Here is a 25,159-nt window from a genome sequence, read left to right as displayed (position 1 = left end):
TGAATGTGGATCACAACATTTGCTTTTAAGAATTGTGGGTAGGTTCCCTTGGCAAAGGAGTCATTATTAAGTTTGACTAGTAACTCTAGAGTAAAGATTGGCATATTCTCAAAAATTCTTATCGATATGTTATCGATGCCACAAGAAGTTTTATTTTTGATCTGCTTTACTGTATCTATCAGCTCTATTAGATTGGTTTCATATAAAATGAATGTTTCATCAATATTAATGTTATTCATAAATAATAATGGATCTGGCGCATTATCTATATTATTTGACAGTCTCTCTGCTATGGAGCAATAGAATTCATTCAGAGTGTTGCCATCCAAGTTGACATTCTTTGACAGAGTGGGAGTTTTGCCCCGAAACTCATTCACTAATCGCCATGTTTCTTTGATGTTATCCTTACTTTTGCAGATTCTATCATGGTAGTAGCAACTTTTTGCTGCTACCATAAATTAAACTCAACTTTATTTTGTTTAAACTTGATTTGCTGTAATAACCCAAATTGAGGAACATTCTCCATTACTTATAATATTGCAGAACTTGGAAAAACGAGAGTAAAGAAGCTATAGCTCACCTAAAGAATGTCCAACAATGACAAGTTCGAAACTATTCGTTTCTCTATCAGGATTATGCGCCCAAGCTCTCTCTACCAGTTGTTCCTCATCGAGCTTTTCAAGAATATACGCCGCAGCTTGAACCATGCCTTTGTGTCCTAACCAATCTTCTTTCGGCGGATTGAGAGGAAGCGGTTCACCCTCAGCATTCAAGTCTGTCAAGATATCCTGGAAAAATATTATTGAATAACGTGATCATCAGTGAGCTGTACCCCAATTCGAGTTATACAGGGTGTAACATAAGTACGTTAAAATATTCAAGTGACGTATTCCTGAAACGATTTTAAGACAAAAAGTTTATAGGTATGAACTTGTGTCCGAAAATGCTTCGTTTCGGAGATACGGGGTGTTGAAATTGAACTTTTTTTGTTAGCTTTTTGAAAATAACTCTTGCAAAAAATTAGTTGTTTGAACGAAATTCGGTACCTGGGGTTTTTTTGACGTGGAAAATCATAATTTCGTATTAATTTTTATGTAACATCTAAAGGGCGCTGCGTACGCTGTCATTATTTATTTCAAATTGCCCTAACTTTTTTGACAGTAAACTTTTGGTACTTTTCATGGGAAAACCTAATTCCCAAACCTTTTCCAAGTAAAAAGGTACACCTCCTCAACAACGCTGGAGGTGATCGTTTTCGAGATATTTACAATTTTCTATATCGATGCCAAATTTGATTTCAATAATTTTTGTCACTCTCCGCTTGCAAATTAAGTTTATTGAATCGAGTAGGCTATGGAAGTTTGTTTATAAAAATAGAAGTTCGCTGTCACATTTGCAACTATCAATTGACAAATTCACAGTTCGGAGTTTATAAAGTGAATTTTTTGTACCACGCCCAACTTTACGAATGCTGAAATAGCTGATATGGTTTTTGCATACGGCTTGGCTGACGGAAATTCAAGCGAGGCCAGAAGCATTTATCAGGAAAGGTATCTCCAACGCGTGACTGCTTGTGCAGCGACATTTGCGAATCTTTTCCGGCAACTTTCCGAATCTAGAAGCTTCGAAACAAATTCTGCAGTAGGACGGCCACGGACTACAAGAACTGTAGAATTGGAGGAGGCGGTTCTCGAAGAAATAATTGAACATCCCGAGACAAGTACATGAAAAATTAGTCAAACTTCAAGTGTGAGTCACATGCCAGTTTACAGAATTTCAAAGTAACAGTAATTATATTCTTATCATATTCAGCGTGTCCAGGCACTTACGCTACGTGATTTCCAACCACGTATCGAATTTGCGAAACGGCTTCAAAGAAAAGTCGAACAACATCCGCAAATTTTATCGAACATCCTCTTCACAGATGAGGCTAATTTTTCATGAAATGATATCATGAACTTCTATAACAACCACATCTGGGCGGAAGATAACCCACATGCGATAACGCAAACTCATGTCCAAGACATATTCTTTTTTAATGCATGGGTAGGCATAATTGGAGATTATTTAATTGTGCCCTATTTTCTCCCATCACGTTTGAATGGAGATGCCTACCTACATTTTTTGGAACACAATCTTCCTCAACTTATAGAAGATGTTCCCATCGGTCTCCGAAATCACTCTTGGTTAATGCACGGTGGAGCTCCTGCTCATTTAAGTGTGATAGCAAGAATTTTTTCAGACGTAGCATATCCCCAACGATGGATGGGAAGAGGAGTCACTGAGCATTGGCCCCCGAAGTCACCGGACCTCAATCCCGTCGATTTTTTCTTTCGGGGACACCTAAAATCACTAGTTTATGCTAGCCCCATTGAAAACGAGGAAATGTTGAGGGATCGTATCATAGCTTGCTGCGAAACGATAAGAAACACTTCGGGCATTTTACAACGGGTGCGGAATTCTTTGATGAGGAGAGCAGAAGCTTGTATTACTGTTGGGGCTCGTCATTTTGAACAGTTGTTGTAATAGTTGTCTCGTTCAATTTTGATATCAGACCAGATATTTTTCTCGAGAGAATTTATCCGGTTGAAGCTGGGATGATTCTGCAACCGTGTTAGGAATCACACGTTAAAAGGTAATACCTCGTTAGTCCTTAGCTCGCACAAGTTTCTCAACTTCTAAGAGTTGTCGTTCGTATTAGGGCGACAACTGATTAACGGAAAAGCAGATTTTTTAAACAGATTTATTTTCCTAATAAACAAACTCCGAAATGCAGCACTTTCTAATTGAATAATTAAACCAGACAAATTTTTTAATTTGGATTGAATATGCAGTTCGATAATGCTCAGTTTAGGAGAAGTCTGTACGGGTACACTGCGTATAAAGTTTGATGAAAATAACTAAAATTGAAAAAAAACTTATGACAAAAACCTACTATGTTTTGAAAAATTTCAACAATCTGTATTTTGAAAACGAATCAGTCTTCGTTAAACATTTTATAGGAAAAACTTGTTTATTTTGACGAGGTCCACCACATACTTGGTTTTTGTGATGTTCTCAGCAATTTCACTTAGCGCCCTAAGTAATATGCATCGATATAGAAAATTGTAAATAACTCGAAAACGATCACCTCCAGCGTTGTTGAGGAGATGTACCTTTTTTACTTGGAAAAGGTGTGGGAATTAGGATTTGTCATGAATAGTACCAAAAGTTTACTGTAAAAAAAGATAGGGCAATTTGAAATAAATAATGACAGCATACGCAGCGCCCTCTAGATGTTGCATGAAAATTAATACAAAATTATGATTTCACACGCCAAAAAAAACCCGGGTACCGAATTAGGAGCAAATAACTTATTTTTTTGTAAGAGTTATTTCCATAAAGCTAACAAATAATCAAATTTCAACACCCCGTATCTCCGAAACGAAGCATTTTCGGACACAATTTCATATAGACTTTTTTCCTAAAATTGTCTCAGAAATACGTCAATTGAATATTTTACCGTACTTATGTTACACCCTGTATATTAGAAATATTGTTGATTTGCATCAATCCAGAATAACTACAAAAATGTCCTTGAAAGGAACATTGAATATTTCATCACTGTCAGTCGATGATACATTATACTGTACCATACCTTCATTGATAATGTGCCTCTGACGCTGATCACAACTTTTTTTCTGTCATAGTCTAAAGCGACGAAGAAAGGAGTTTGTCCAACATCCACGTGGTATGTGGCATACACTATTTCTATGTCACCCTGTTCCGTCAGTTTCTCTAAAACGGCGTAATTACATTGACAACAGTTGTCCTTGACTATCTGGGGCTTGGTACCATCAGTTCGTTTACGGCAAGGGATGCAGCAGCAACATCTGAAAACAGAAAGTATGAACAAATCATTAGCAATTGCCATTCAATTCCCAACTCAGTGGAAACTTGCGTATGTTATATCTGTCCCAAACCAAAACAGCTTATATCTTAGACCCATAAGTATTCTACCCACCATATCTAAGTTATTGTAACGCATATTGAACAAACAAATCAGGGAATAGACAAGTAACTTTAATCTAATGCCTCTCTTTCAATCGGGTTTCAGCTCTCTACATAGCTGTACAACAGCTTTGCTTAAAATAACGGAAGACAGCAACAGATAGAGAAGACATCTCGTTACTGATCTCATTAAACTACAGTAAAGCATTCGAGTCCTGAATCGGTGAGATTAATGAGCGGTTATCCGTAAGGATCTATACTTGGGCCTTTGCTTTTCAGTTTATATACCTCAAATATACTGAATAAGATCAATCTCTGTAAGTATCATGTTTACGCTGATGATACCCAACTTTATGTATATTTTAAACCAGAAATGCTGAATGAAGCTGTTGCTGAGGTCAATACTGAACTTCAAAACATTTATGACTCTTCCGTGAAACACGATCTGCAACTCAATCCTAATAAAACGCAGGTTCTTATGTTTGGTACCAAGTTATTATGCCAAAGGTTATTTATCTTAAGTAAATATTTCTCTGAATGGTATAAATCTAAATACAGTACCGGAGGCAACAAATCTTGGCTTGATGTTGGATAATGATTTCAGGCTTACGCGAACTTAAGATTGATTCACCCTCACCGAGCATACCTAAATACTCAGACAAAAACCAATTTATGTCAGATTCTCATCCATTCACAGTTCACCTACTGTTCGCCTGTATATTTTCCTGTTTGAATAGTCTAGATTTGTGCAGGATACAAAAAGTCCAAAATTCCTGTTTACGCTGCATCTATGGCATTGGTAAGTTCCAGCATATTTCTCATAAGCTTTCTCAGTCGCAATTTCTAACCTTATTTCATAATATAATCATCATCATCATCAAGTTGAAGCACAAAATAATTAGTAGAAGTTTAATTTTTTGTGTGAGAAGAAATAGTTGTACATGAGATAAAAATACATATTTTTTGAGCAGAACAAAAATATTACTCTGAATCAAGAAACATTGAATAAAAACCATTGATTGTTAAATAACATTTCAAAATGAATCTCTGTGAAACAGAGAAATATATTTCCCTGATTTCATAATTCTGCATGACATATCTATTAATGAAGTTCAGTGGTCAGCATCATTTCGCATGCGCAAATATATTTTGTCCCGAATGAATGTACAATCACCGACAATAAAAGTTTTTTGGTCTCAAATATATGTAGGTATTTTTATGCAAGACTTTCGTCAAAAGAAACTTTTCATTCCACATGAATAGCTATTAAATGAACATTTGTTTGCTATCATTGTTTGGAACCTTTGTTGTAATAATTAATATTACTGGAGTGTTTTTTCCCAACACCAAACCGTTATTTTGACACCTCGACACGTATTTCGATTACCAAGTGATCATCTTCAAGAGGAAGATTCAAACTGTATTAATCTTCCTCTTGAAGATGATCAATTGGTGATCGAAACACGTGTCGAGGTATTGAAAATAACGGTTTGGTGTTGGGATAGAACTCGTAGTTTATCAATCTACCGTCGTCGGTGATGTCCATATAGTCCAATGGTTTTCTGACATCGTTCACAATGTTCTTTGAATCTTGTTATTGTCAGAACTTTAGTTAGTCTTAACTATGTCGTAGAGCTTACCTCAATCCAGCACAGAGCTGGCAGAGCCCCATCGAGTTGGCTACCATGAAAACGGGCCAGCCGTAGGCCCCAACTGCAAAATGGGCAAAGTGGATAACGGTCTGGAAGAGCTCTAGGTCTGAGCCGTCTTCGTGTAATGATAGAAAGTGAGTTCTGGGTGTTATGGGGACTCCAGATAGAAACTCGTAGGTGTCGTTCTTACGCTAGAAAAATATCGAATAGAAATCGATTTTTCACATATTCCATGATAAAGTTGAAACCAACATATCGGTACCAAGTTTGTTCAACCGTGATATGAAAACTATTATTTTCTAGTGTCACTTCAGACCGAAGAAATATAGTCGTTATGTGTATGAGTAGGTTTTACTACGATGAGTAGTGACTGTTGTGAAAACATTGATTTTGAACTATATTATACACACATCGGAAAAGTCTAGGGATATTTTTAAAAATGGCAATAATTTTTTTTTAGATCGCTTTAGGGAAAAAAAAAGTTGACATGTGATTATTAACCGAATGTAACTTACAACAAAATTCATTGAATGGTCAAAAATACTGAGTGCGCATATAAGCAAAACTAAAAAAAATATGGCTCTTCTTTGGCACCCCGAAACAAAATCATAATACAAAAAAAAATTGGAATCAGTACAAAGTATGGCCTCCACGCTGGTTTATTACGGCCCTACATCTATCGTGCATCGACAAAATGAGATTGTCAATGTCTTGTTGAGGTACATTTGCCCAATCAGCGATTAAAAGCTCTCTCAATTGAAACGTTGTGTGAATGTTTCCCATATGCGGAGTAATTCTTCGGTAAAGCATGTCCCACACATACTCGATGGGATTCAGGTCCGGTGATTGGGCTGGCCATGGCAATACATCAACTCCTTCGTTGGTGAGCCAGTCAGTCACTAGATGGGCGACATGTGGACGAGCATTATCGTGCATTAGGTGGAAGTTTTCACCAACAACACCAGCAAACGGACGGACGATAGGTAGAAGAATGGTGTCGAGGTTCTGTCGAGCTGTGAGGGAGCGATTTGGAAAAACGAGATCGGTTCTGCCGCCGATCATGATTCCGCCCCATAGCATTACTGTACCACCTCTGTATGTGTGGACTTGCTGGACGTGTCTCAAACGTTCATTATTTCCAGATCGTCTCCACAGTCTTACTCGACGAGAATCTGGATGAAATCCAAATCTGGATTCGTCTGTAAACAAAACTGTGGCCCAATCATTTGCATCCCAGTTTTGATGTTCTTGACACCACTGTAATCTTCTACCGCGATTGCCTCTCGACAAAGGTGGATATCTAAGTGGCCTTCTGTTGTGGAGATCTGCTTCATGCAGTCGATTTCTGACAGTATCACGACTAATGGTTACCTGGTGCGTCTGCTGCAACACGTAAACCAACTCAGGTGCTGTGATTGTCGGTTGTCTTCTTGTGGTTAAGACCAAAAATCGGTCTTGAACTGCAGTTGTAGCGCGTCCTCGCCCTGGATGTTGTTCGGCTGGACTGCCAGTTTCACGAAAATGCCGCCACAATCGACTGATAACACTTTGGGAGACCCCCAAATGAAGAGCTACATCATTTTGTCGCATGCCACCTTGAAGAAGCCCTACAGCTCTATTCATCTCAGCCAATGGTAAGTGATGGCGTTCCATGTTAAAGCACAATATTTCCAGTTTAATTGCTGAGCAAGAACTGCATAGAATGTACAAACTCGACACTTTCAGATTATTCATTTTAGCCAAAAACCTACAGTTTGTAAAAAACTTGATAGGCAAAATTGGCAATATAGGCAAAATTGCCAATATTGGGCTACTGGGAATCCACAGCGAAAAATGGAAGCTTAACAAAAAGTTAACACGTTGGTTGAAGTTGAGACTCAATTTCTAACAATATTTTACTATCACAAACTAATTTATATTCAACATTTAGCAAACTAAAGCTTAATTCATCTTCACTATTTGAATTCCTTGTTTAACCGCTCGATTCGCTTTCTGAATTCAGACTGCCATCTCTAGAGGAAAAGCGGGCCTTATATATCGGTAACGGTTGTTCTAGATTTCTCTAGTGGTTTTGGTACTCGACTAGAATTTAACCGGCGGTTTGTCGACTGCGGTGACGTCATGTGTTTATTCTCTGGCTGAGATATCGGTCAGTAGCAGCTTCATATTCGTTACAGTATTGTAGTCAAATGTCAATAACCATGATTCAATAGATAGCTCTGTGTTGTTTCAACTGAATGGTCGGCCACTGCATTATTTCAGACATGTGATCAACTACTGTTTTGAAGGAACATTTCTATTCTGGTGGATTGGTAGACGCAGAACAATAAAATGGCCAACAAGAGCTTCAGACCTTACTTCACAGACCGACCAAAATTGAAGAAATGAGAGTCGAAATATGTCATAATTTCAACTGTATATTCAGCGATATACTAGCAATAAATGCAAATTCAGTTTTGGATATTTCTACCCCCCTATATGAATTTGATATTCATTCGAAAGACTCGAAAAACCTGATAATATACGGGGTGAGCCATAATACACAATGAAAGTATCCCAAGATTTTTCATGATTATAATGACTTTGGCAAAAAAGGAATTTGTTCCAACCGCCACTGCGCACTATATATTTCGAACAACATATATAACTTACCTGATCTACAATTGCTTTCTGTTCGATTTTCTGAAACTTTCGAAGTAACACTAGCCCAACGATTACATCAGATGGCACAACGTCCAAATCCCGAAAAAAATCCGATAACAACCTAGCTATGTCCGTAAAAGAATTCTTACTTCTGTCATTGGCCGAAGAACAACAGAACAAGAAGCGACATCTGTTCTGCCAGCTGTCTTGGTAAGCTCTCAGGACCTTTCTGAAAACAAACAGTAATTTTATTGGTGACAGAAATCCCTGTTATTTGTGAGGAAAAAGTATTTTGAATTTGTGTGGGAAAAGTATCTCGATCAAAAGGAGTATGTTAAAAGCACAAAGGAGTTTTGGTGCTCCACAATGTACTGTTTTAGGGCTCATAATCTCCTTTACAGAGGTGAAGTATTTATATCGATTACAGAAATATAACTTCATATATACAAACAATTTCATTTTTGGAACGAAGTATTTCAAGAATCATTTCGATACAAAATTTGTTGTTAAAAACATGTTGCTGTATTCATTTAAAAATAGAGACCTATAATTTTCCCACAGAAGTTGTGCCGGTTGATCCATGTTGTGCCCTGAGCTAACGCAATAAGAGAAGAATGACCGTGTCCTGGTCAATATTTTTGCCTTAGTGTCATTATTATTTTTTTTTACCGAAAGTTGAACTGGTCGGGCCTTGTCCCCAAAGCCCCAATTTATTCAGAAAAGCGCGTCAGCATCAACAAGCAATGAGCACTTCCCACATCATGAAATAAGTAATTATTGGATGACGACGATAATATCCGCCCAGCTTCTGTGGAGGAGCTGAAGGGTTATATCAGGGCCGCAAAGTCCAAAAAAGCTCCGGCGGGCGACTCAATAACCAATGACTTATTTAAGAGACTCCCGGACAACTGCGTCTAAAGTTTACTTCAGATCATGAACATGATCTGAGGGCCAACGAACCGTACGTTGGCCCTCAGATACTTCCTCAGAAGGTGGAAGCATGCGATCGTTGTCATGATCCCAAAACAGGGTCAGAACCTGCTGTTCCCACAGCACTATCACCCAGAAAAGTCTGCTCTCGTCGACGGCTAAGCTGGCTGAAAGAATCGTTCTGCAAAGACCCAACGAAGAAGTTGAGGACCGAAATGTTCTGCCTGACGAACAGTTCGGCTTCAGGAGAGAACACTCCACTGAACTACAGACAATCAGACTGGTCGAAAACACCATCGCAGAGCTAAATCACAATCGAAAAGTTCATTTTATCCTTTCAGACATCTCGAAGGCCTTTTACCGTGTATGGCACAAAGGTCTTCCGCATACGCTAGTTGCGTTCGACCTGTCTTGAGGTCTGATCCAGTGGATTGGGTCTTTCCTGAAAGACACAACATTCACAGGGGGCTGTGCTCTCTCCGACGCTGTACTCACTTTACACCAGTGACCTCCCAAGGTCCGAGTGTACGAAGATATCCCTCTACGCCGATCCATGGATCGGGGACTCGTGATCGTCTACATGCAACGTGCATTGGACGACCTCGAGCGCTGGTACCTCGAATGGAAGATTCGAGTGAACCCGGAAAAGACTCAGGCGATAACCATGGAAAGAATTTCATCTTCTCCGGCCAGAAAAGTGGGGATTTCTGGAAGAGAGATCGACTGGCAAGCGCGGGTAAAGTACCTCAGTCTTCTAATAGACCGTAGTCTCATCTGGAACCCGCACATCACAAACGTGAAGGCAAAGATCGAGGGTCGGATCAAAAGTCTGTACCCTCTGATCAATAGACGATCCAAACTAAGCCTGAAACACAAAATTACGATCTATAAAATGATGTTCAAGCCTGTCATCATGTATGCTTCAGGCGTTTGGGGACAAGCGGCTCCGTTCAACATCTCCATTCTGGAGAGATAACGAAATAAGCTAATACGGATGATTGTGAATGCTCCGCGGTTCATACGGGATGAAACCATCCGCAGCGATTTGCAGCTGCCTGCCATTAAGCAGACCATTCAGCCGAGGAATCGGCGAGTTTTTGATTGTGCTGAAACTCACGAAAACCCGTTAGTTAGGGAAGCTATTGATTATACTGTAGACGACCCCTCTCGATATAGACCGACACTCTTTTGAATGAGGCCCTCATGTCCCACGTTGAAGGGTGAACAAATTTTTCATCCATCCCACCCCAGCCAGGTAGCGGTACACCGTGAAGGGCGATACTGATATCTGAGGACTTTCATACCGCCACCTCTTAGTCATGAACTCATTAGTCCTTCTGACAAGAATCAGCTACAAGGGTAAGGGAGCTAGGCTCTAACCTGATTGAATTGACGATGTCTGTTAGTAAGTGACTTTTGGGCCCGAGAATCATGTACACTATTTTGTTCAGAAGTCCTCTCAATGGACAGTCTCCAGTGAGAAGTCCTATAACACTGTACGACAGCATTTTTTGTTTCATGTGATGTTTTTGATGGATCTAGCTGCCATTTCTACCCTGATTCCAAATCTGTACCCAGATTTTTGCTAGCAGCTTACTTCTTGAGATATGAAGGGTAGCCATTTTTATAAAAAAACATGGTTTTCCGTCATATATAACAATTAATTCGACGATCTTATTACCCGTGGGTTGGGCTACCTATCGAGCGCGTTCCCAGGTGGCGGATAGGGGAACGGCCAGAGGACTGAAGGTCCTGTCCGGGAAGCCAATGTGGCCTTAGGGACGGGGTTGCCAGACTCCTGGTCAGTGGCAGAAATAAGTAGGGTGAGGGGAACTAAAACTCCCCAAAAGCCACCATGGACCAGCCTACCCAAGCTAAGGTGCAAGCAATCGTGCCGACAGCTGAATGGCCGCAGGGTGATATACGGTCACGAACGATCCCCTTGGGGAACCGGGCGAAACCTCATTGCAATCAGCCATCCTCTGGTAATGCGGGGATCTGCCAGAGGTGACCAACTCTTCCCTTGCTACTCGTGGGAACAAACATGAATGAAACAACAAAAACAAAAACCAATCCCGAGGCTGGACAGAAGTACTCACCTCAATCTAAGGTGGTGGTTGGGAATGAACAGAAATGTCCATCCTAATTTACCGCTTGGAATTAGGCTGAACATAGCAAATCACCTCCAACAGCAAAGGCATTTCCTGTGGTGAGCGCCAAGAGCTCCGCCTTGAATAAAGGCAAGGAACCGGCTGCCCCTGCAGGAAAGCTACCCCATTTGTGAAAATTGAAGAAGCTGCGCAACGACAGTAATATCGCTGCACTTTCTAAAACCTTCGCGGAGGCCACCGTGAGACACCTCAAGGTTGCCAAAGAGAGTGTGTACTCGGAGAGTCTTGGCCTATACCTGTCAATATAAAGAAGAACAAGGACAACTCCTCGGGAGGATGTACATACAATGTGTCACATGTGGCCTAATTGATATGAGTCTACACTCACCTTCTCTAGTCTACAGATACCAGAACTATCTTATCAGAACAAAACTTTCTTTTGTGTGACTTTCTTGAATGAGTTGTAGTGTTACTAATATTCTCGATGATACAACAGTAGTCAGCCATCATATTTTCATTCCAATAGCCCTGGTAGAGCTCCTTCTTGTTGCGAATATCCTGATGAAATCGTTCTTCTCGCTCCTCGTTTGAATCTCCAAGATTCTCAGAAAATCGATTAAGGTGGCTATGAAGGAAATGCATCTTAATGCTCATGTTGCATACCAGTTGCTGAAAGTATAATAGTAACTGCTTGACGTGGTCAGGAAACTTGACGGACCTCTTATTTCTTAAAAAGTTTTTTACGAGCCAAACAAACTCATTCCAGGCATTTTTTTCAGCGGTTGTCATACTTTCAGTAAAATTTATATCGTTTATTGATTTTCTAATTTGTGATCAATCGAAAATTCCAGCTTTTAACTTCTCAGCACTTAATTTTGGAAACGATCTGGATATATACTGAAAACATTCCTCGTCTTTGTTCAGTTTAGAACCTCTACGTAGTTTTCACAATCCTAGTTTGATGGGTGAAGGAGGTAATATCATACGTCCCCGAGGCATTAGAGGGGGGTTTATTACGTTGAACTTGCCTTGTATTAATTTCGTGTCTACGCGGCCAATCTTTTCAGGTCCAATGTTCAGTTTTAGCTCTGCCCTCCCACAAGCAAATTGAACACGGATATTTCGTATAGTCGCTTTGTTTTCCATATTCACTATATTACGTTCACGCATATGAGTCAGTTGTGTTCTGTGTATGGAATTTCATTTTAAACCAGAGATATTGTGGAACATATTCTTTTTTAGCTTTGGTTGAATGAGCAATAGGCAAAGAGCCATTTTGTAAAAGTACACATTTAAGACGCGAGTCTTTTCCCTGTTACGGCAAGCTAGAAGTTCTGATGAAGCTTTAGACAATCCGAGATATTTCATTAAATCATTTATATCCTCTTGGTTGAATGGTCTTGCTCTTTCAGCGTCTTCCAATTCGCTATCACTATCTTCGCAGCTTGTGTCACTTTCCTCCATTAGTCGAACAATTTCGTGCAGACGTACCTGAAAAGTACTTGGTTGGGGCTCTAATGTATCAGTTGAACGCAGGTCAGGTCTACTAACTGACGGCACAGTGAAATAAACCTATTTGGAATGATTTTGGCGGTTAATTCCGGTTACGTTTACGACGCAGAAATAACAGTCGTCGTGGTGGTTCGACGGTTCACGCCAAATCACAGGACTAATGAGGTTCAAGGGAACCCACTTGCTATTTTTCCATTATCGTAAAGACTCCACACATGTTTTACACAATACAGGCTGATTCACGGTGGATGGCACATTAGACGTTTCTGGTGAACCAGACAACGGATCACTTTGAAAATTTAATGGAGGGCATATTCGGACATTCTCTAGCCAACTAAAATATTTTCGACAATGCGGTGTTGCCGCTTCTATTAGAAAGCAGTAGCAACTTTGATTTTTCAAATGGAACACTCTGTATATAATATTATTTTTGGAATCTCCAACAATTGCCCGACAACTTTTCTTGATATTTCCCAATACATATCTGTTACCGTTTTCGAAATATAAATTAATTTCAATTTTTTTCTTCGAAAATCATGACTTCTAAAAATACCGATATCTTTTAGTTAAGAAGTACTATGATATCGAAATTGTTCTGAATTCGTATAAATTTCTTGAGGTTCATTGGCGGTAGATTCGGATACATTTCATTGAACTTTCTACATGTTCTGATGATAATTTTGTCACACTGTCCAAAAATAATAAACAAATTCATAAGAACTTCGTTTGAATAGTTTTGTTCCATCGTTTTGAAGGTATTTGCAACTTCTGAAGTGACGAAAATGTCGATATTATTAGGAGAATGTCACAACGCTACTGTCAAATAGTAATCATGGCCTGCTTACCAAATACCGAATGGAAATACCATTCTGAAGGGACATTTTCACAAATAAATGTTCATAAGTCCGAAACCTGACTAGTTAGGTATAGGTATGATATACATAGAAAGAAAGCAAATTTCAGCAGCTTTCCGAATTTTCAATAATATACAGAGTGTTCCATTCAAAATAATCAAATTTCAGCAACTTTTTCAAGCAAACGAAAAAACTGTATTTTTTTACCACCCTGTATTGAAGTAACGGAGATTAGGCTGACGTGTGGGAAGTGTCCAAGTATCACCTAACTCCAAACCAAATTTCGATATCATAGTACTTCTTAACTAAATGATATCGGCATTTTTAGAAGTCATGATTTTGGAAGGAAAAAATTGAAATTAATTTTTATTTCGAAAACGGTAACAGATAGGTATAGGGAAATATCAAGAAAAGTTGTCGGGCAATTGTTGGAGATTCCAAAAATAATATTATATACAGTGTTCCATTTGAAAAATCAAAGTTGCTACTGCTTTCTAATAGAAGCGGCAACACCGCATTGTCGAAAATATTTTAGTTGGCTAGAGAATGTCCGAATATGCCCTCCATTAAATTTTCAAAGTGTCTGGTTCACCAGAAACGTCTAATGTGCCATCCACCGTGAATCAGCCTGTATATTCGGTATCCGGGGCTTGCTGTTTGTTTCCGATGGCCATTGGAAGTACTCCACGTAGGCATTTTTCACGAAGTTCGACACATTTAAACAGAATTAGATGATTGTATATTCACCACAAATGTGACAAAATCTATTATGATTGTGTACACTAGTCCTTCTAGACTAAGCCATTGCAAAAAAAAACAGAAACCAGTAAGACGATATCAACATTCAAAAGGAGAGTACATTTTGAGGGGGTACCTGTATCTTCTAAATTAGAGCTGCTAGAGAAAATCTGAGAGTAGATTCAAATTAAACGAGCCTAAATTAGTGAACAGGTGAAAAATCTCATGCCACAAAAAAGTTCCATTTTATTGTGCAGTGTGGTATACGTTAAACAATCTACGTATTATTGAAAGTGAGAGATTTTTTTTATATGGTATACTGACCTTTGTCTCCAATTTCTAGTGCTTCCTGATCGTTTGTACTGGAACTTGGATTCCGACTCTCTCATGGATCTTTGGTACTGCTTCATTTTGACCCAGGATCGACCAGCTGTATCGTATGTACACCAAACGGTTATGATGACAGATAACAGAATACACCAATTGAAAATAACCATAGCTGAAAATAACAAACTTTTATTCTTAAAACACTTCAGCAGTGTTTTCAGATTGTGGGAGGTTTGAAACCAAAAAAACAGCAAAATAAAACAAATTATTAACATTAACATTAATTTTATTAAAGTTTAAAATGTTTTTTGACTCTAGAGTTTTGTCTGTATCCAATATGTCACCGAACTTGTTACAGCATTTAACTCCTATGTGTTTGGGAGCATGTTGTGCAATTTCTAAGCGTGAAGAAGGTTGGTGAATGTTTAATTTGTTTCGTGTATTATAAGAGTGTAAATCAGATTTTTTTTTGAATGCTTGATTATTTTCTTTGACATACATTATAAGTTGCAGAATATATAAACTTGGTAGTGTTAGAATATTTATTTCTGACCGGGATATTATAAGCTTATATCGTCATAGTTACGCTATCAATAAAGAGGGTCATAACTCCCTTGAGACATTATAGATTTTATAATTCCCTCTACCTTTCACAATAAATAGAAATGAAAACTGAACCATATTTTATTTATTCACGTCATTACAAATAATAAATGTACAATTTTGAAATGTTCCCTGAAAATTACTTCCGCCACTGGAAACAATTTCTTCTTTTGTATGGCTGGAGCTTCTGTTCACTACAGTCGAGGTACCTGCCTCTTCTGATGATAAAGTAGACAACATACGCGCCGTTTTATTTCTCAATTCGATGCTATCCTCCAAATACCCCTCCGCCACCGTGGAACTTTTCCAACCTCCGTGTCTTTTTAAGTTAGTCATAGTTGCTCCTGCATTGGCTAGAGCAGTAGCAGAAGTGCGACGAAGGCAATGTCCCGTATAGGAAGATAAGTTTGGCAATCCTAAATACATTGCGATTTTGCTGGGGATTTTCCCAAACATGTTTTTTCCAATTGGCTGAGATGTACATTTATTTTGTCGGAAGCTCAAAAAAAATCGTTCAATACCTTTAGGACGCAAAGACATATAAAGTCTTAATAAAGGCAAAGCGGAGAACTCTTTTTCATCCACAACTGTAAATTTCTTCGATACACCAGTTTTACTTTCCGGTACGTTCACTACCATAACGGAATCCCGGTCCTCTATATCCGATATCTTCATATTCAAAAGTTCCTCACTTCTGCATCCTCCAAAATAACCCATAATCAAAACAACCTATAACAAAAAAAAAGGAAATAAATACACACAAAAAGGAAAATAAGAAAAAAATTACCTTATGCAATAAATGAATATCATTAGGAGCGTCCTTTAGGAATCTGATAACATCTTTAGGAGATAAAACAGCAGACTTTTTCGGCTTATAACTCTTACTCTTCCGTTTCAAAAAAGCCTGTAGTTCATTGAACTTGGTGATATCTCGTTTCTCATGTATAGTCACCATCGATTTTAGCATTGACCATTTAGTCCATAAAGAATTCGGACTATACGTTTCTGACTGAAACGAATAAACACAATTACTACCAAATCTACCGAAAAACATAGAAAATTCCTTACCAGTTCTTGAAAATATGCCAGAAATACAGTTTCAGTGACATCTTTTGGCATAACATTTTTCCGTGTCAGCCAGTCCAGATATATCTTGTATTCTTTTTGGTATACGGCTTCACTTTTCGATGGAATTAATGATTCTCTTGCTTGTTCAGCTTTTTTCAAAATATCCTCCATTATATTTGGGGTAGAAAACACGTTTTCACCGCAAACACAGCTTGATAACAAATTTCTGTTTATAAACAAGTAACATAGCAACAACCTAGCGACAAGAAAACTCTACTATAATCAACGGTACCTGATTCAAATATACCGGGAAGGTAATGAATTGGTACATTTTTCCGTTTCAAAAATGAACAAAATTTTATTGAAATCGGTCAGAAATAAAATTATCTATGTACCACGGGAATTAATGAGCCTTAATAACCTCAGGCAATTGCTGTCCCTCGGGCCAGAGGCCCTCGGGACGCAAACTTTGCCATCGGTAATTAAGGCCCTCCTAATTCCCTTGATACATAAATAACTATTTATTTTTTAAAAATCTCTTTACACGATGATGTTGGGGTCATTTTGTGCATGGCTCGTAATATTCGTTTCTGGACTGTAAAAACTCTATTGATATGTGTTGATGAACCCCAAAATATTAAGCAATATTGAATAGTTGACTGCACCAATCCATAATATACATGGAGTGATACTGTGTCTCTTATATTTCGGATTACATAACACAGAGAACTTAGTTTTGTTGTTACTGTGTTCACGTGCGTTTCCCAAGTGAGCTTTGGATCTAATGTTACCCCCAGGAATTTCATTTTATCAGCGACTTCAATAGATTTGTTGTCAATATGTAAATGAGGATTGGAATCAAATGTCATATTTTTTGGTAGAAATCGCATATATCTCGTCTTTTCTGCATTCAATGTTAGGCCATTTTCTTGACAATATGTACTTAATTCAGTGGATGCTTTGTTGCAGTTCTCAATGAGTTGTTCATACTGAGGATGTGTTAGTATAAAATTTGTGTCATCTGCATATTCTATGATTCTATCAGGAGTACCACATGTTCTGTTAATATCACTGATAAAAATGATAAAAAACAGAGGCCCGAGTACCGAACCCTGGGGCACTCCTCTAGAGGTTTTCATTGACTTGGACCGTTCATTATTGAGAATAATCGTTTGAGATCGATTTGAAAGATATGATTCTGCCCAATTATGTGGTTTACCTTGTATCCCCACACCTTTGATTTTCATGAGTAGTAGTTTGTGATCTACTGAGTCAAATGCACAACTTAGATCATAAAAAAGACCAATAGTGTTTTGTTTCTCGTTGAGTGCTTCGTAAATAAAATCCAATCACTCTCCAATGGCTCCGGTGGTAGACTTAGTTTTTCTGAACCCATTTTGATTTTCTGGTAGTAGATGAAATCGTTCAAGATAGTTAGTCAATCGTTCGGAATATGCCGATTCGAATATTTTAGCGATGTGACTTGGCATGCAGATCAGACGATAGTTGGTCAAGTCACTTGCCGATCCTTTATTTTTAAAGACTGGTATTCCTTTGGATTCCTTAATATTTGGGAACTCACCTGCAGTGAAGGATTCGTTGATTAAATAGGACAAGGGCTCAGCGATGTATCCAGCAACACATTTTATGACTTTGCCACTTACCTCGTCTATACCTTCTGCTGGTTTTGATGTGTTTTTTTATTTATTAGAGTGATATTCATCTGATATTCACAACTATTCAAGATTATGATGAAAGTTTTTGTGTTGAATCGAGAACAAATTAGGTTTAACGGAGAAAGGAACATATCTACTCTCTTGATGATCAGTATAAAATAAAACCGAAACGGTCAATTTCGAATTCAAAATGAAACTCACTATATTCTGATTGCCATATATACTTTTCACGAGTTATTGAAAAGGTATTAAATCATTTCTTTATTATTCCAAAACACTCGACAGCCTGCTTTTCTCGTAGTTTTATTTACAACTCTATCAAATAATATAACGCTCTGCCCAGTGACTTTAGACACTTGTTAGAAATAACCATTAACATTTGTTAATTTTTCAATAATTATTAATATTTCTTATTTTTTTTAACCGTTTGTAGAACCTAATTTGAGTATTTCAATTTAATTCGTTCATTGTTTTTATTTATCCTGTATGTATAAAAATCTCATCTGACAGGACATAGTTGTTGAGTAGAAAACGTCAAATTGAAAGAAAGAGATCAATATTGAAATCCTCTTTTGAGATTTGTTTGAATTAGGGACAATCTAAGTTGAATAATGTTTGTTTAAATTGTTCATTTTCTTATTTGCGTTCTTTTCAGAAATTTGAGTATATATATATATAGATATACATTATACATTGTTATGTGTATAAAGGTGCCCTGTTGAATAAAATTATTTGCTAGTAAAACTAGTTACAGTGGTTTATTGATATATACTGCAAATTGGTCTCTCAGTAACCTATTCAAACTAAGTGATCTCAACAACACTACTCCATATATAATTTTAAAAAACAGTTGAAAATACATCTGAAGTCTTCTTGATAGATAATATATTCATGTTATGCCTTGCTTCTATGGTTTTCCCTTTGTCTCACTTTTGTGTATGTTTTGCTATATATTTAACCTCATTTAAGCTAAATAGATTTTCAATATTCATTTTGAAATTTATAGCCCTTGTTTTTTTTTAGTGTTACGAAGATTCATGAACTACTCACTTATCTATGTATACCGGTAATTATTTTTATATTTCTATATAATACATGCTATCCCCTAGGTTGAGTTGTAAAACAGCCTTGGCTGTTGAAATTTCATTTCAATTGTGAGGTATGCCGCAATTAATATTCTGGAGGTGACGAAAAAATGGTTCCGACGTAAATATACTTATAATATATCTTGAACATATTCTGGTACATATCAATTTTTATCAACGAAAAACTGAATTTCTTTCATCTGGCCATATTTACTATTATAGTACAAATGTAAAGTTTTATTCTCTCTAGATCTGTAACAATTATTATGGAACAACTCACCTAAAACAGTTTCTTTGGCTTTATCTATAGGGCAGTCTAAATAAAATTTCACTAGCCACGCTATACCAGCCGAAAGCCATCCAGCTTCCACAATCATCACAGCTGAAAAACAAGAAAAGAAGAATTGAAATCAGCTGAAAATGAAAACGCAGGACTTCAATAAATTTGAACTATGCCAGGAAGACGGATAGGAAATAATGGTCCTATTGAATGGCCACCACGTTCACCGGACATTTTCTTCTAGATTTTTTCTTCCAATGGACGGGAATGGACCATTTTAGAGTTTGTTGACGTGGTACCTTTCTACTAGTGAAACCGAAAACTAAATGAGATTATTCAAATTGAACAATGATGTTCATTGTCGTACTGACATTTTTTGTCGTTTTTTATAGACAAAAAATAACTTAACAAACCTTATCTGGTTGTTAAAATTGCCATATGGCAGATAAAGAAGAATATTCCAAGAAATAGCGATATTATTGTGTTTGTCTTCAGGAAATTACTTAATGTTCCGCCATTTTGTAGTGGGTGAAGATATTGACTTCATATTCTAGGGTTATGAAGTATTCGTCAGGAGCTTCAAAATGATGTGTCACAAGACCCCCTTTCCATTTAATTTTTTCCCACATGGGGCCCAGTCGCCATCTTGAAAGTTTCATCTATCAAAAAATAACTCAAAAAACCTTATCTGGTTGTTGAAATTGCCATATGGCAGATAAAGAAGAATATTTCAAGAAATAGCGATATTATTGTGTTTGTTTTCAGGAAATTATGAAATGTTCCGCCATTTTGTACTTTATAAATGTATTGACTTCATATTCTAGGGTTGTGAAGTATTCGTTAAGAGCTTCAAAATGATGTATCACAAGGCCCCCTTTCCATTTAATTTTTTTCCCAGATGGCGACCAGTCGCCATCTTAGAAGTTTCATCTGTCAAAAAATAACTCAACAGATCTTATCGGTTATATTTTTAGAAATAGCGATATTATTGTGTTTGTCTTCAGGAAATTATCAAATGTTCCGCCATTTTGTAGTAGGTGAAGATATTGACTTTATTTTTTAGGGTTGTGAAGTATTCGTCAAGAGCTTCGAAATGATGTGTCACAAGACCCCCTTTCCATTTAATTTTTTTCCCAGATAGCGCCCAGTCGCCATCTTGAAAGTTTCATTTGTCAATTTCACTTAAAGTATTCATGCATTAATTTCATTATCCCAAATTTGGAAAAATTAAATTGGGGGACATTAAAGAATTGCACTGTCTATATAGTTTCTCTCATTTCTACAATATGCTATGTACTACTCACTCAATCTGAGGTAGAGGATATACTGCATCGAAGCCCTTTTTCCTGTGTCGAGAATGCTTCCACGCATGGCCACTGCGCAGACGCAGATTTCGATGGCCATAGACAGAATCAAAATAGCCAAGTAGCCTACGACGAGGACCCACACCAGCAGAACGCATTGGACGCTGCGGTCGTACTCCACTAGGAAAAGGATCGTCCCCAGGACTATGGTCCTGAAACAAAAAAATAATCATTGATTTTTTCTACTGTTAACAGTTTTTTTCATAGATAGATAGATGTATAACTTTATTAATTACATAAATATAATGTATATTTTGCAGCAGGTCCAAAAAGAATATACAGTGTCACCGATAAAGTCCGCATCAAATGGGAAACTTTTTTATTTATCGATTTATGTGAAATTTGATTGTGGCAGTAGATTTTGCTTAAGAAATGATGTCAAATGGCGTCTACAAAATAAGTCACGTGATTTCCTTAACCTGTCTAAATTGACATTTAAAAAAAGAAACATCGAAAAATGTTATTATTCTTCAAAATATCCAAAAATATCAAAGGAAAAAAACATTTCCTTTTGTAATTTTATACCCACACACCAAGTTTCAAACCCATAATAAGTATTTTATATTTTCACTATTTTTCCGCATTCCTGCTTTTTCTACTTATCAAAATTCAAGCACACCTGTACTAAATCATTTATTTTAACTAAACTCGTCACCGAATTTCTTTTTTTGTAATATAATAATATTTTAAGAGCCTCTTTGATGTTCAAAACAAATTTTGAAAAATAAAAGTTGTCAAACTTGATGCAAAGTTCATCTAGTTTCAACGGGGCTTTCAAAACTATACAGTACTTGAGTTTTTTAATGAGCAAATGGCCTCACAATATGAATTAGAACAAAACGGAACATTAGGAAACATCATTTCGTGATTCTTGAAGCCCATTCAATAAAAGAAAAAAACTCATAGTATTTACATTTACCTACTCCGCTAACAACACTAATTTAAAAAAACTGGGTAGGCTGTGAAAAAATATGAAACTACATAATGTGTTTCAGAAAACGTCACTGTCACTGAATAAATTAATGTCCGTTAGTTCAATGTAATGTATGAAAATTAAAATAATATGTTATCTTTACAAGAAAAAATTGAAATTGTGCTAATTTGTGGTGAAAACACATTGCATCGACAAGTGGCTGATATTTTTAAAGCAAGACATCCTGGTAGACATGTACAGCAATCCACTGTAAGTAGGATTTTAAAAAAATTTAAACTGACTGGTTCAGTTGAAAATACTTTTAAAAAACGTCATAATCCATCACGCAATAATGATGAGGTTCAGTTGGCTGTCTGCCTGGATGTTATCGAACAGGGAAAATCAAGTATTACCAATATTGTAGATAGAACTGGCGTTAAAAGAGAAAGCGTAAGAGCAATTTTACATAAAAATAAATTCAAACCCTACAAACCCAAATTTATAAATACCTTAAAGGAAAGAGATTTCGATGTTCGACTAGATTTCTCTTTCTGGTACCAAGGAGAAGTAGAATTAAACAGAAAATTTTCTTACAAAATCCTATAGACCGACGAAGCTACCTTCACATCGAACGGCGTAGTCAGTTCCCAGAATTGTAGGTGGTGGGCTCAGGAAAATCCTCATTTTGTGATAGAATGTCGGGACCAATATTCATTTAAAACAAATGTGTGGTGCGGTGTTTTAAATAATCAGGTAATGGGACCATTCTTTTTTAGACACAATTTAACTTCTCAGGATTATTTTCAATTTCTAAATACTGAGATCAGTGATATAGTGGACAATATGCTGGTTGAAATAAGACACAGTCTGTGGTATCAATGTGACGGGGCTCCTATTCATAGTTCAAGACAAGTCAAAGAGAAACTATTAGAAATGTTTAGGGGCAAAGTTATTGGGCGAAATATGGAGCAAATATGGCCGCCTAGGTCGCCAGATTTAACCCCACTAGATTTTTTCTTGTGGGGTTACTTAAAACAAATCGTTTATAAACAAAGACCTTTTCGTGACGTGAATCACCTAGGAACTGTTATTAGAAACTCTATTTCAAACATAAACCCTGTGAGTATCAGCAACTCAATAAAAGATGTATCAAGAAGGACAATTATCTGCATAGAACGCGATGGAAGACATACAGAAATGTAGGGTATTTAATGTCGTGAGTCTTTTTTTCGTGTTTTTTTGCTATTAGGTATAGGTACATGTTTATTTTCAGTTCCTTTTAATTAAGATTAAATTCCACTGTATTTTTTGTTAAAAAAACAATAAACACTCTAAGATATTGTTTCCTAATGTTCCGTTTTGTTCTAATTCATATTGTGAGGCCATTTGCTCATTAAAAAACTCAAGTACTGTATAGTTTGGAAAGCCCCGTTGAAACTAGATGAACTTTGCATCAAGTTTGACAACTTTTATTTTTCAAAATTTGTTTTTAACATCAAAAAGGCTCTTAAAATATTATTATATTACAAAAAAAGAAATTCGGTGACGAGTTTAGTTAAAATAAATGATTTAGTACAGGTGTGCTTAAATTTTGATGAGTAGAAAAAGCAGGAATGCGGAAAAATAGTGAAAATATAAAATACTTATTATGGGTTTGAAACTTGGTGTGTGGGTATAAAATTACAAAAGAAAATGTTTTTTTCCTTTGATATTTTTGGATATTTTGAAGAATAATGTCATTTTTCGATGTTTCTTTTTTTAAATGTCAATTTTGACAGGTTAAGGAAATCACGTGACCTATTTTGTAGACGCCATTTGACATCATTTCTTAAGCAAAATCTACTGCCAAAATCAAATTTCACATAAAACGATAAATAAAAAAGTTTCCCATTTGATGCGGACTTTATCGGTGACACTGTATATACATATACACATAACTAGTACTCATACTATTTCAGGTATTACTTCAACTACGCGTATCGCTGACAGGTGTATCCATATACTCACGAATTGAATAGAACCCATTTTCTGAAAGAAATCTTTTTAATATTTTTTTTTAAGCAAATCATATCTAGAATCTCCCAACTGGATGATAATTTATTGTAGAGAGAAACATTTAGAGAATTATTAGCAGATTTATTTAATGTAAATCTTTGTGATCTGAGATGCCCAGCACCGCGGGTGCTATATTCATGAAAGTTTGAATTTATACTTGTTTATTTTTTCTACTGTGAATTTCTAGTACTTAGTGGAAAATTTAAAGAGCAGGTAGTGTCATGACTTTGATTTCTGGAATAAAGGTTTACAATGGTCTCTGAAGGCAACATTAGCAATAATTCGGATGGCTTCTTTTTTGAAGCCTAAATACTTTGACAGAGTCGGATGCATTACCTCATAAAATATGATGCATTACCCATAGGAAATATGAGAGTAAAAAAAACCATAGTAGATATTCATTATGAAAGTTTGGAGCAGAGCCTCTCGATGTGAAACTTCCAAATCAGAGAGGGATCTAGAAAAGTTCCTAAAAGTTCTGTATATTCATTGGTACTTGTTCTCTGTGAAGAAAATGTCATATGATTTGTTTTGCTAGCGTTTAGTTTCAAACTCTTTGCTGCAAACCAACATTCGGCATTTTTTCAGTAGCTTCATTTATTATTTTCTAGTTTATATTTTGATGAAAGATACTGGTGTCATCTGCAAACACGATACAGGTTGAATCGACTAAATGATAAAATGAGTTGTTTACATAAATTATAAAATGGAGTGACCCCAGAACAGAGCCCTGCGGTACCCCATATTTAATTACCTATATTCCTGACATGATACCATTGAAGCACTCTGACTGTTTTCTATCTTTAAGATACGAACCAAAAAGAGCTAGGGCTATACCTCTTACACCGTATAGATTTAATTTTTCTAATAGCAAATCATGATTTACGCAATCAAATGCTTTTGTTGAGTCAAATAGAGTCAGTGCAGATTTCCTACCGTCTTCAAATCCTTCTATGTTTTACAATACAATTATTTCTTCGATTTCTATGAATATAAATAATTTATTCCATGATGATTTCTAACAATACAACTATTGATAATAGTAACATGGTATTACGTTAAACACTATCATCCTCAATGTCGTACTTCGAAGTTTCGGAATAAGACAGTTGTCTTACCACTTAATTAGCACCTTTTAAAACGAAGAAGTGGAAGCTAGAAAACTGTATTCCAAAAATAATTCAAATATGTTGATGAAGAGTCAGAGCTTAACAGATGGCATACAGTTTCACGATGCTAAAATTCAGTGATGGGATTCCCATGCCTATTTACACTCAGGCCTGTTGACGTATGAACTGATACGTCAAGAAGGGTACTTCTAACACGCCACTGAAGATGACTGCCGCAGTTGCAGTCGA

At 36.8% G+C, this 25,159-nt stretch overlaps 1 protein-coding gene and 1 long non-coding RNA gene across 2 annotated transcripts in view; both read right to left on the bottom strand.

Annotated features, from left to right (window-relative positions):
* The window catches only part of inaE (inactivation no afterpotential E), a 145,147-nt gene that overhangs the window by 28,607 nt on the left and 91,381 nt on the right, over positions 1-25,159 (bottom strand). Inside the window, exons 3-9 of the mRNA XM_074173398.1 lie at positions 20,774-20,985; positions 19,470-19,571; positions 14,755-14,929; positions 8,295-8,514; positions 5,631-5,833; positions 3,638-3,872; positions 581-788 (exon numbers count right to left, since the gene is read on the bottom strand). Of these exons, the coding sequence (XP_074029499.1) occupies positions 581-788; positions 3,638-3,872; positions 5,631-5,833; positions 8,295-8,514; positions 14,755-14,929; positions 19,470-19,571; positions 20,774-20,985 (1,355 nt within the window). The remainder of the gene's footprint in view (positions 1-580; positions 789-3,637; positions 3,873-5,630; positions 5,834-8,294; positions 8,515-14,754; positions 14,930-19,469; positions 19,572-20,773; positions 20,986-25,159) is intronic.
* LOC141481636 (uncharacterized) lies at positions 15,420-16,925 on the bottom strand. The gene is made up of 2 exons (XR_012465068.1): positions 16,429-16,925; positions 15,420-16,369 (listed from the first exon to the last, which is right to left on the bottom strand). It is a non-coding gene; the product is annotated as an uncharacterized lncRNA (long non-coding RNA).

Source organism: Leptinotarsa decemlineata, unplaced genomic scaffold (genome assembly GCF_025532065.1).
Source record: "Leptinotarsa decemlineata unplaced genomic scaffold, Ldec_3_MD MMD2_tig00000251_RagTag_RagTag, whole genome shotgun sequence".
Taxonomy (NCBI): domain Eukaryota; kingdom Metazoa; phylum Arthropoda; class Insecta; order Coleoptera; family Chrysomelidae; genus Leptinotarsa; species Leptinotarsa decemlineata.
The sequence above is the reverse complement of the archived record's forward strand: the minus strand, read 5'-3'. Positions and strand labels throughout refer to the sequence as shown.